Raw genomic sequence first — 12,374 nt, forward strand, 5'->3', positions numbered from 1 at the left:
AATAAGTGACACGAAGAGAGAGTTGCGTGTAGCCATAGAGTCTCTGGGTTGGCACGCTTCGTCGTATAACAGCATAGGCCGGTTTTTTTTTTTTTTTTTTTTTGTGTGACGCAAAGAGGGGTTGCTTCATTGTCCCGTCCAGGCGGCCTAGGCAATTGTCGTGAGATAAAAAGCTATGCGACGGTTTATCTGGCGCAACAATGAAATGCAGCGACTCCAAACTGAGCTTCTCTGCTTCGTCGTGGAGAGTTGGGCTTACGGAAACCCGTCCAGATCCGGAGCGCAGAGTCTAGCTCGATTACGAGCAAGTGCTTGAAGAGCATGCCGGCTCCAGCTTGTGCCATTCGACACCTGCAAAGTCCTTTGTTTTTTACCCTCCAAGTCTGAGTGCCTCTGAAAATGGTCCAACGGTTGACTAGCAGAATGGCTTTTGGTGAACCCCAGCGAGTTGGTGATTGAGGTGCCACAACACAACTGCAAACAGTCCGTAATCCTTGACAGTTGAGCGTACCGCCCTCAACCCTCCGGACATTCGTACAAGAATGAGGCTGTCTGTTGCAGGAATTCGCTCAGCGTTGTGCCTCCAACGGCTAGGGAGTTCTCCTTGTATTGATTTCCCAAACAATGCAGTCACAGCCTTGCGAAACTCGTCGGCCATTCCTCAGCGCACAGGCGGCTCCCCTTTCCCCGCTATGCAGTCAACGCTGCTGCAGCTTTTGCCGGTGTTTGATGCAAAGCAGCAATTTGAGACTCGAGTCTCGCAAATACTTGCTGCAGACTGGAACAAGAATAGGGTTCATCGCAAGCCTCATCCGTGAGCTCTGGACCGGTCGCATGGAGGATGACGAAGTGTTGTCATGCGATGGTGCGCGTGATCAACACAGATCGCCCGGTGGCTAGCGACGGCTGCGGATCTTCCTCAGTCCAAACTTCAATTCTTTACAGAGAGCTCACGGTCACACTGACCGGGCTGCCGTCGCCGCCGCCAGACCTGGATGTATAATCCGACGTTTCAACATACATACACGAATGGTGAAAGATGCCGGCGACATCTCGGAGCAGTACGATGTGTCGTCTCCACTGCCGGAGACTCTATTCGGGCGGAGTCGGATCTAGTTGTCTTCTGAGGGGCCGAGCTTCAACTCATTCGGGAGCCGAATAGTGCCCGCAAGTCATATTTCCGAGGGTACATCTAGATAAGTCAGTCCTCAAAGCTCCGACCATGCTCGAAATTTTTGCGGATTACTCACTTTTTGCACATTTTGACGCCGGTGCTTCTCGCTTCATGGACCCGGTCAAACTCTTCCAAAAGCCATCCTGAGACAAGTAGTTAGCAAATCGTTCTGCCTTCGCACCGTCAGAGATCATACGAGAACAGGCCCATCTCTTAGCTGTACTCTCAACGTTCTGTCTGACCTCCGCCATGAGGGAGTCTGCGCCTTCTATGAGAGAGTCGTAGTGGAACAGAAGTTGCATCGTATGAAAGAGAGCGTATGGCCAGACCGCAGCGCAGTGTTCCAGGACGTCATCGCGGTTGGAATAGGCGTTGAAGATGCCGTTCGAGCCATCAATTACGAGACCAATCGTGAATTTGATACCGGCAACTGCTTTCTTCATTTCCATATCTGTCTCTGGATCCCGGGCAGGCATCCCTGGTCTATTGGCAGTATACAGAAAAGAGTAGAAAAGGAGGCAGAACAAGCTGGGGCAGTGTTAGCATACTCTCAACGCCGTCGGCCATTAGTAACGCACCTAGCACATAGAGCATAAGTGTTGAGGTTCTCACTCCAAGTCTCGGACCGGGTGATAAGAGCCTCAATCAGGTCTCTCGTGGCGGACTCAAGCTGAACAAACGAGTAGACAGTCGGAGGTTCTTCGATTTCAGCGTTTGCCGCTTCCCAATTGACTGCGTAGCCGAGAAGAATGGCGGCCTGGCATGACCTCTGAAAAGCGCCGACACGCACTGATGCCGGAATCGTAGTAGGGTACCGCTTGATCAGCTTGATAGGCCCGTTTCGGTCATTGTCCCACAGAATGTGCTCCGTCGGGAGAAGGTCGTCGTCAGAGGGCATGTCCATCTGAAGCGGTGTCCAAAGTGTTGCGGACTGCTCGTGGGAGATCCTAGTTAAGTAAGCAAATAAACTAGATGAATGACACCGAAAATCACTTACTTGTCCATAATCACAAGAACCCACCATAGAGCACGATTTTGCTCTTCTTCAGGCTCGGCAGCCAGGTCCTCTTCTCCTTCGACGTATTTCCCCGGTCTGAGATTCAACACCTTGCCGATAGAGGCCGCCTCGCCGAAAGTGCGATAGCAGCGAGTGATATCGCCATGCCCCAACTCGTACAGTGATAACAGAACACCACACTGAACGTGCTCTATCTTAGGTTTCGAAAAGGCTTTCCTCAATGTCCATATACGTTTGGCTGACTGGTAGAGCGGATGATGAAGCATAGCGGTGGACGAGAATTCGTCACAGTTCCAGATTGTTAACAGATGGATGCACAAGACAACCAACGCCAAATCAGAATCGTTGGGATTGGTATCGAGCTGAGCCGCTGCACAACGTGTCTGCCAGACCTCGGGGTGGATCACGAGGAGCCAGGTGTTGACGGTGTTGAAATAGGTGTTGATGGAAGCTTTCCAGTCGATGCCGTTCCCGTTCAGAAGCTGCATTATCTGACTAGCAGTGAAATCGACCTGATTGAGCCAGTCAAAGGCAGGCCGCGCGTCGCCGCTGGAAGAAGAAGCATTGCCAGCGGCGCCCTGCGAATCAACAATGGTGAGAGATGGCGGGTTGACGACAAAATCGTAGCAGCAGTTGGTGGTGAGTCTGAAAAGTTAGTCAGAATACCCCGGCGTAGGAAATTTTGGCAGGGGCTACCTCTCTTTTGTCGGGGAGGGGGGAAGACTCACCTGGTGCATCTCGAGCAAGCGGGCAGACCTTTGTCGCACTTCTTCTTGGTTCGTGTGCATTTTTCGCAAGCGCGGTGGGCGCGGGGCGGGGCGTCTGCGGCAGACTGGTGACTTGAAGACGACGACAAACGATTTGTGTAACGCGAGCTCGAGTTGACGTTGTCAGAATCCTCGGACGGCGGCGTCACGGCAAGACGTTGGACCTGTCTCGCCATATTATTTGTCGTGCGTATTGGTAGTTGCTACCTCACGGATTCGTGTTTCCAAACAAGCAGCGCAGCTTCAGCCAGAGAAGCGCGGGTGCCGCCAAAAGGCAAAACGGCACAAAGAGATAAATTGACGCAAGAGATGGTGGAAGCAGAGTTTCGTTGGTGCGAGCCTGGGGGTCAAAGGAAAAACGAATTTGGATGTGTCCCACCACGAATTCGATTCTGCGGAAAGTTATCGGCAGGGACAACACAGCAGTGAAGTGGACTATCCGCGAGGTGATTGAGCACAGCCGATCAATGCATGCAGGACCGGCAGCGGCAACAGCGAGCGACGGCAGCGGTAACAAATGCAACGGCAAAGGCAAGCCCACCTTAGACAGACGAGGTCTTGGGGATGTTTGGATTTGTTGGATTGGAGCTGGGCTGAGGATTATTAAGGTGAGGTAGGAGCAACCACAAGCTACGGATACCTACCGCAAAGGACGGGAAGTGTACGGAGTACTTCCATTGCGTACCCGTACGGGAAAACACTAGTGTTGAATTGCTAGCCGTTCTCTCAACTGCGATGCTCCCTACTAGTGCCGCATGCTCCACAGGTCCAGACTCTCCGCGAGTGGCCTCTTGTAGCCAAGAAGGGACTCAAATGGAGGGGGGCAATGGGGGGAACAAGTCAACCCAAGCGGATCCTTCCTCGATACAGTCTTAATCCCGGCCCCGCCTACCACTCGACAGCCACTGAAGATGGGCACACATCTTCAAAACCATGTTCAATGTTCAATGCTGTCTATGTTGTTACCTTACGTTGTTGCCGCCCATGTCACTCGTCTCTTTGTTCAACCCATGAATGCACATGTGTAACACGAGAACGGCGAACGAGGGACAGCTTGGCAGCCTCGCTCTTTGCTCAGTACACAATGACGACTCCCGACAGGTCAAGCCCTCAGGAAAGTATTGGAGACGGTTGCGATCAACCAGTGCCGGCTTGTTTCCGTTTCCTTTCTTCCAGCCCAGCAGTCTATTCTTGTGGCGGCTACGTCGGATGATGATGTCTAACGCTGTTCAATCTTGGCCAGGCGACGCCGCGAGGGCCAGTTTCTGACTGACACTCGCAATCAAAGACACAATGTTCTAGCCAAGGGAACAAAACATGCTCTGCATATCTTACCGTACTTCACCAAAGGTACATACCGAAAGCTCGGGTTCGAGACTTGGAGCCAGCAGCGGCAGATTCCAGATTCCAGATGCTTGAGTCCTTCCAATTGACAAGGGAAGGGAAGGGAACTTGACAAGATGGGAAAGATAAGCTACAAGGTATTACGGTACGTATTCTTTCTCGGCACCTGTCGTGATTCCTTCCCGAGTTTTGTCTCCTCCTTCCTCCCGATGAGTGATCACTGCCCATTATTGCCTGCCATAAGGTATCCACACGTCCCGTCCACATGTGTGCCCCAATTGCCCCAATTGCCCCAATCATCCCAGGTGTCACTTGCTGAGCTGCGCTTGGGCCCTCGATATCGACCTCTTACATAATCCACCTTTTCTGCATGCGTTCTAGTGTCACTATCTCGCATCACCGCAACGGACATAACCTCCGTCAACCAACAAGGAACACCACCAACATTTACCACTGATTGCAGCCACTTACTATCGACATCTTTTGTGTCCCATGTCTCGGTGTGAGACAGGCCAACATTGAAAATAGATGAAATAGTTCCATGCAGTCTGACCAAACGAACACCTCGCAATCTTCCAGAACCAATCGAAACATGCTAGAATCATCTCAACATACCGCATGCGCGACCGCGACTATCCTCAACCTCCGAATCCGGTCCGGAAGAGTTGAGCAATGACGTGCCGCATCGCCTCGAGTCGTCAGCAACCCCCATGTTGTCTTCACTGCAGTCCCCTCACGTAGGGCTGACATGATGGAACACGGCACCTGCGGAATAGGTGCCCATGCCTTGCTTCATTTCGACGCCCCCTGGCCGGAGTGGCCATTCAAGCCAGTGACGGCTCCTCATTCGACGTTACACAGCATTTCCCGTACCTATTCTCTCGGAACTTGCGTGCCCATGGTCGACCTTTCACCGTTACCTCCCTTTGTTGTGGCCAGATCTCTCTTGATGTCGACAATTGGTCACGCGGACGAATTCCAGCCCGCCTTACGAATTACGGGAACGGAATACGCATATAGATAACAAAACGGTTGAATCCAGAGCTCTGGGAGCCGGCCGTGACGGAGTCGGGCATCTTCTCTCCAACCGTCCCGTCTCCTCCCCCTCCGCCCCCCTCTCATCGTAGGCACCATAGGGCGGGATCCACGGCTTGTTCCGCGTGGGTTCTGCACGGTTAGGGTCGGTCAGCTTCGCGGCCGCAGACTCCCAAGCTGCACCGCTTCCACGTCGACGCAACATGAGCCTCTCACCAGGGATCCGAATCCTGCCCCCAACCTCTTCAGCGACGTGCAGCTTTTCGGGGGCCAAAGTACTAAAAATGGCGCCCAGCACATGACAAGTTGGTGTGCTCTGAAGGACAAGTGGAGCTTGTGGCCGATGACCTCCGCGGTCCTCGGCCCGGGGCGACACCGTGTAAGGTGGAAATTCACCCGACGAACGTGTAGTCTGCTTCGGCCGTGTTCTCGGCCGACCGGTCTCCGCATCTGGATGTTGCCAGTCGAGCCGGCGCGTTACGCCGGACCAGCTCCGAAAGACCATGACTGGGATCAAACATTCAATGCTCCAAGGCTATTCCCCTGTAGATGCAGGAACTTTTGGAGCAATTTCCCCGCGTTGCGTGCTCCCCGGTTGAGTCATTCGGTTTTGTTAGTGCCAACAAGCCAAGGAACCAACTTCTCTCGCCCTTGCGATGACATACCGAAGACCTTCAAATCGAGACACTTTCCGTGAAGTTGTCTGCAGGACCTGATCCTGACTCATTCTACTTTCAGACGACCTGTACCAACAGAACAGGGCACAGGAAATTTCTCACTCTTACCCGTCATCCCATCTAGCTACTAGATTGTGTCATCGAAGCCGGCCCCCATTGGCCAATTGATAGATCATTTCGCACCATCTGTAAGTCCCATTCCCACTTTTATCCGAAGCGGCTTCGGCTTCGGCCTCCCACCGGACCTTCAAACCATCCTCTAGACACTACGTGACTACTTCCCCATGATCTCGTTGAACCTTGGACTAACAAACTCACAAGCCCTCAACAATCCTTGGAAAACCCTGAACAATGTCTCAGCCACAATTTCGTATCCGCCCAGGAACCTCCGCCGACACGGCGGCCATCGTAGACGTCTACATGGCCGCCTTCGGGAACGACTGGGCCGTCGACAAGATGCACCCCCGACGCCGCGAGTTCCCCGAGGACTGGCGCGCCGCCGCCCACCGCTATTTCTATGCGCGCTACTGGGGTCCCGAGCAGCAGCTCTTTCACGTCCTCACCGTTCCGGACCCGGACTCAGCCTCCGGCGAGCGCGTCGCCGCGTTCAGCTGGTGGCGCCGCCCCTACCCCACCCCGGCCGAGAAGTCCGCGACCGAGGGCTACCTCACCCTCCGCGGCTGGCTGAAGCCCATCCTGCTCGGCATCAACTCCCTGACGGATTACCTCTGGCCTCCGAGGTCTCTCGACCCGGCCATGCTCACCATCTTTGACGACACGCATATTGCCTCGGACGTGCTAACGCAAGACCCGGAACACCCGGCGCGCAAGACGGCGTGGTACCTTTCGACGCTGGCAGTGGCGCCCGGTGACCAGGGGAACGGGTTCGGGTCGCTGCTCGTGCGGGAGGGCCTGGCGCAGGTGGACAAGGAGGGCGTGCCGGCGTGGCTTATCGGGCTTGTCGGGGTTGAGCCGTTTTATCAGAGGCTCGGGTTTGTCGTCAAGGGGCGGGCGAATGTGGGGAGGCTTGCGGAGTGGGATGGCGGGTCGATTATGTTTAGGAGTAAGAGGAAGATCTACCTTGGACTCTGGAGGTAGAAGGTTTTGTACGGCTTCTTGCGGTTGTTGGAGTTTATGAATGAGATGACGTATAGATGAACTCACGGGGTGTATAACTTTATGATATCGAGAGCGACGGGGATTTACTCTAAGATATCTAGCGGTTATAGAAAGGTTGGAAGAGAGCAGATAACCACATGCTGGACCGGCAATTTGTGCGGTTTGCATGAGCTCATTAGACATACCAACAATCGGAAGAGAGATCTTTTGTAGAGGTATTTACCTCCAATATCCTTTATCCTAGCACAGTGTCCAAGATTTCGTTTAATCCTACACGAAACTACACCCTCCCAAACAAAACGCATATCATTTGGTAAGTGCCAAGTGAAAACCCCCAGAGTCACTCACTGTATGTGGTGATGGTATGATTCGAGCTCGTATAGATCGAATCCTCCAAGGTAGGTTTTACTTCGAATCTCTTCCGTCTCGATGATAGGCCGATAGGCTGCGTAGTATGCTGCGTCATTTCTTTTTACTGTTGCCATGCAAGGGTAGAAAGACGCTCGAGTTGCCAACTTTATACCATGCATACCTTACCTTACTAGTTACCGTCTTTGTCCGTCCGTGGGACCAAGAATTATGGCTTGCCCAAAGCCACCCCTCGATAATACAGTGGTCACATCACCTCACGCACCAATGCGTATGGGAAAGATCTTAGCTTAAACTGCGTATTTCATTAGGCTGAGCTATCTAAGCGTTCAAAGCCCATGCAAGACGAAGCGTTATCAAACGACGTTCAAGGAAAGTTTTTTTGGTTCGCGTCTGGTCCATTCCACTCCTCCTCCATCTCCCAGCATCTTTTGGTCTTCCTTTCAGATCTAGTATCTTTGCCCATGACAACTCTCGTTACTGTGACGTGAGCCGAATCGTGAGATAGGATGGCCCATTGTCAAGAGCATCAAGAAAAGTCAGGTAAAAGAAAAGAAAAGAAAAGAAAGTAGAAGAGGGAAGAACTATTCTGCAAATTGACCAATGATGGAAAATTGCAGAAGAGCCAGGAGACGGGGTAGAAGCAAAGAGAGAAACGCGTCGGGGGCAAAAAAGAAGAGTAAGAAAAAAGTCAAGAACCGGAAAAGCCAACGCCGTTTTCAGGTCCGTAAAGAATCTCAAAACCAAATCCTTCCCATCCGTCCGTCCGCCAGAGAAACCCCCAAAACCGCCGACAGCCTCCGTCTGTATTCGTACAAATGCCAGTTCCACTCCCTAATGTCACCCGAGTCGTGCTTCCGGATCGACCTTGCCAGAGCAGCAAAAGTCGGAAATAGTGAAAGTTGCCCTGCCCATCTAGGACTTTCTAAAAAAGAAACCCAAAACCGACCCCCGAGTTTGCTTGTGTCAAGCGTGTGCCGTTGATCCGTGCGATGTCCAGTCATCCATCATTCGATCGTTGCCAGGGCGGCAGGTACGTGGCCAAACCCTTACCGAGAGAGAGATAAAAGAAAGTCCGTGGTGTACAATGTGAATTTTGTGTTCCGCTATTCCTCATGCATGAATTGGCCGTGCAACGAGAGGAGAAAAAGAGAGAGAGATAATTAAAGAAAGAGAGAGGTGTAGGAAAACCAAATGACCGCTTGCCGTCCCCCAATGTTGACTCCGATTTTGATGCCGTGTCGACGTGACATGAATGCGGGTATAAGGAAGGCCGTTTCAAAAGAGTGCTTGTTTCTTGTCTCGATCTCGGATTGTCCCAATCAGTGACGGGTGCCGTCATTCATGGGTTGCATGGGTTGCATAGGCTGCATGGGCTGCATGGGCGGGGTGGCGTAGGAGGAATGGCGCGAGTGCTCGGGAGTGCGATCATAGCCCTGCTGGTTTGGGGCCACCGCGAAGCCGTGCGCAGAGGGAGCGCGGTGCATGGCACGGGGTGCGTTCGGAGTGCTCTGGTGACGGGTGTGTCTGTTGGCGCCAACGGGACCAAGGCGAGAGGCAGGATTGGTCTGGAACGGAGAAGCGCCGTAAGCGTACTGCCGCTGAGGATCCTCATAGTAGTTGGGCTGAGCGGCCTGGGCGAACGGGTTGTCGTGAGGACGAGGATAGGTGCCATCGTACTGGTCTTGGGGCTGCTGTTGCTGCGGCTGGTCAACCGGGTTGGGAGCGTATCCGTAAGGAGCGAAGCCCGAAGACGAGTTGGGTCGGTACGTGGGAGCCTTTCCCTGGTGAAAGCCTCCTCCAATCTCGCTCTGAGATCGCTGGTGATATGCCCGGCGAGGGTCAGGATAGGTAGGCATGGTAGTGGAGGTCTCTAGGTGAGAGGCCATGGACTTGCTGCCGCGACGCTGGGGAGTAGGGGCAGGGAGAGGACCGCCTTGAGGACCGCCGGCACCGAAGATGAAAGGGCCGGAACCCATCTGGGGCTGGCGGTAGTAGTCCTCCTCAGGGTGGTTCTCGCGGATGTTACCAAAGGCAGGGCGGTGCGGAATGTTCATGCGACGCATGCCAGACGGAACTCGAGGCATGCCGGGAATCGCGTTGCGATCCTCGTAGAAGCCGGCTAGAGATATATCAGTATTCTGGACCCAATTTTCGAGTGAGAAGGTATGGTTACTGTCATGGCCCCAGTAGGCATTGGGCTGGCTGACACGTCTAGCCATAGGCATTGCCTCGGGTCTCAAGGCGACACCCATCGACTGGGAACGCTTGTGAGCAGCGCCGCCGCTTGTCTTGCGCTTGAGGTAGGTCTTGGGCTTCTCGTCGGGACCGTCGCTGCTGATGGTAGGGAGGATCTCGATATCGGGGATCTGGCTCAGGCTGCCACCGTCGATCTCGGTCTTCAACTGAGCGACAATCTCCTGAATAGCAACAGTGGTGTATCCAGCACCGCACTTGCTGAGGAGCCATTCGGGGACGGCAGTGCCGTTGAGCATAGCACCGTCGAGCTGCTCGTCCTCGGACTCATCTTGGTAGGCACGCTTCTTCGACTCCTTCTTGTCCTCCAATCGCTTCTGCTCTCGCTTGCGAATGGCAAGAGACCAGCTGTTCACCACGCCTGCCTTGCCAGCTCTCTCGTTCTCATCGCTCCACTGCTGAACTCTGGCGATTTGCTTCTGAACAAGATCGACCTGGAGCTTCGAGTACTCATGGGCATTGCGGTAACGGCTTCGCTGGTAGTGCTTGCGGCAGAAATGAACCCAAACGTGGGCGGGAATCATGCGGGTGCAGAGCTTGTTGCGACCAAAGATATGCGAGATGGCCTTACGAGGCTGAGATCCAGTGTCGCAGTTTTCGATGTACATACACTTGATCTCGTCGCTGCCGGACACGGCAGGGGGAGAATCAGGAGGCGACATACCGTAGGGTTGTTGCTGTTGCGGTGGAAAAGGCGCGGTTTCTGATACTGAAGGGAATGGTTGGAAGGTAGGCGCAGAAATAGCAGCAAAGTCGGGCGCAGAAACAGCCCTTTTGTGAGTTCTTGACGATTGATCTTGTGGTAATGATAGGTAATTGAGGTTGTCCTGCTGTTGTTTTGAGTGAGGGCTGTTGCTTGATGTGATCAGTAAAAGAGTCCAGCTCGAAGTGGAAGTTAAGTAATATTGGGCGGTCTGAATTATTTGGAGAACGTAGGAGGAACGATGGATCGTTTGCTTGGAAGAAGAACGGAGGAGTTGTGGAATGGAGAGGAAAGGGGGAAGAGGGATCGAGTCTCCGAACGGTGGTTTAAATAGGTTAGAGAGAGGGAGGATTATCGTGATGATCAAGGCGGTCTCAAAGCGGTGAAAGGGAATTCGATGTGAATCACGAGGCCTCCTTGAGACCGCAGGTTCGATTCACAGTCAGATGAAAGGGAAGGAGCGACCCGGTCAGGTCACGTGTGGGATCGCTGTTCAAGTGAAGTTCATTCGCGTGAAGTTGAGGCTATCGTGAGGTGCATGTGAAGGGGGTGAAGTGAAGACACGGTAGGTGAAGTGAAATAATAGGCGATGTCAAAGTGAAATCAGGATAGGGGAGGTGCAACTGAGTTGAGCCAGGTGAAGGGAAAGCGCGATCTGGAGATTTGACCCAAGTTGCTCCTCTCCAGCGACCTCTTCCAAACTCAGGACTGATGAGATCGAGGGCAAGATTGGGAAGGAGTAAAATCACGAAGCGCACATTGTCACGTACCTCAAACCATCAGTTGGACTTGATCGGTTGCTACCACCCATACCTCTGGTGATCAAGATAGCATCTGACGGACTACCTGGTCGCCCAGTTCCCTTCATTGCGGGATCCAAGGCTACTGGGTCATGTTGACCCATCGTTCGCGGGGATGGAGGCTGAACATCTATCATGCCCGGGCCACCCATACCTTGCTGATGATCGAGTTTTGGGTCAAAAGCCGGCACATCGTTCAAAAGGGACGTGAACGGCTGAATGCCGCTCACAGTGGATAATGAGGATATCCTCGAGTGTCCTCCGGATTGATTTGAAGAAGTGTACGATGACAAACTGCTGTGGCTGTCGGAGAACTTATGTTTCGGGGATTTGGGAAATCCTCCTGTTACGTGGTGCCCGTCATCTTCGCGGGGGAGGTTGGGCCTGATCGAGATTAGAATACATAGATAAGATGAGAGAGCACCTTTCTGCTAGATCAAGGTTCTTGCATTTCCAACGGAAGAATGCCGTGGAATCACAATGGCCTTTTGCTGAGATAAGTTACTTACCTTGCTGTTAGTTGAGCATCCGAATCACCGGAAATGCTAGGCCTTGGAAATGTTAGCCGCCGAGTACTAATACGAATGATAGTGGACAATGTCAGGAGCAAAGGCAGCCTCCCAAGCTGGCTCACCTTCGGCTAGTCGCAACATGAAGTTGCGACTCTGGCTCGCCTAGGTATGCCAGGCTTCGTGAGGGAGTCAGTCTACGAGGCCGTTCAAATCCACAAGTGCACCAGTGTTGCGCCAAGAACGGGACCATCAGATACATACCGGCCTGGGTGTGTACTCGTCATGGGAGTGATGTTGGCGGAATGCGCCATCTCGTGTGCTAGAGAACTGAGAGAGCTGGCCCTGGAATGGCAGTTCGATGAAGGGGCGTCGCAAGAACTCGTCGAGGCCGACTGATCCACGTCGGATTCGCTATAGTATGTAGGCTTGGTGTGGGAGGCAGGAAACTTGTTGTCAAGAGCTAGATGAAGAGAGTAACCGCCCGCATCCCATGGCGTGCGGTTCCGCGGTGCTCTAGCGTCGCTTGTCCGCCTTGAAGAAGCTGTCTTCTCCGGGGACGATGTGGTGTTTTGTCTTTGGAAGATTGGGACAGAAGTGGTT

The 12,374-nt window shown here is 53.3% G+C and overlaps 3 protein-coding genes across 3 annotated transcripts; 1 reads left to right on the top strand and 2 right to left on the bottom strand.

Annotated features, from left to right (window-relative positions):
* Positions 1 to 1,242: 1,242 nt before the first annotated feature.
* On the bottom strand, positions 1,243 to 3,135 carry N0V96_004950 (uncharacterized protein; the record flags this gene model as incomplete). The annotated part of the gene is made up of 4 exons (XM_053198383.1): positions 1,243 to 1,657; positions 1,753 to 2,121; positions 2,172 to 2,837; positions 2,921 to 3,135. The coding sequence occupies 4 exons, from the start codon at positions 3,133 to 3,135 to the stop codon at positions 1,243 to 1,245; spliced, it is 1,665 nt and encodes a 554-aa protein (XP_053044147.1).
* Positions 3,136 to 6,366: 3,231 nt separating this feature from the next.
* Positions 6,367 to 7,113, top strand: N0V96_004951 (uncharacterized protein; the record flags this gene model as incomplete). The annotated part of the gene is made up of 1 exon (XM_053198384.2): positions 6,367 to 7,113. One exon carries the CDS (start codon positions 6,367 to 6,369, stop codon positions 7,111 to 7,113), a length of 747 nt encoding a protein of 248 aa, XP_053044148.2.
* A 1,712-nt stretch (positions 7,114 to 8,825) lies between these two features.
* On the bottom strand, positions 8,826 to 10,421 carry N0V96_004952 (uncharacterized protein; the record flags this gene model as incomplete). The annotated part of the gene is made up of 1 exon (XM_053198385.2): positions 8,826 to 10,421. One exon carries the CDS (start codon positions 10,419 to 10,421, stop codon positions 8,826 to 8,828), a length of 1,596 nt encoding a protein of 531 aa, XP_053044149.2.
* Positions 10,422 to 12,374: the final 1,953 nt, after the last annotated feature.

Source organism: Colletotrichum fioriniae, assembly GCF_027942845.1.
Source record: "Colletotrichum fioriniae strain IMI 355084 chromosome Unknown scaffold_5, whole genome shotgun sequence".
NCBI lineage: Eukaryota > Fungi > Ascomycota > Sordariomycetes > Glomerellales > Glomerellaceae > Colletotrichum > Colletotrichum fioriniae.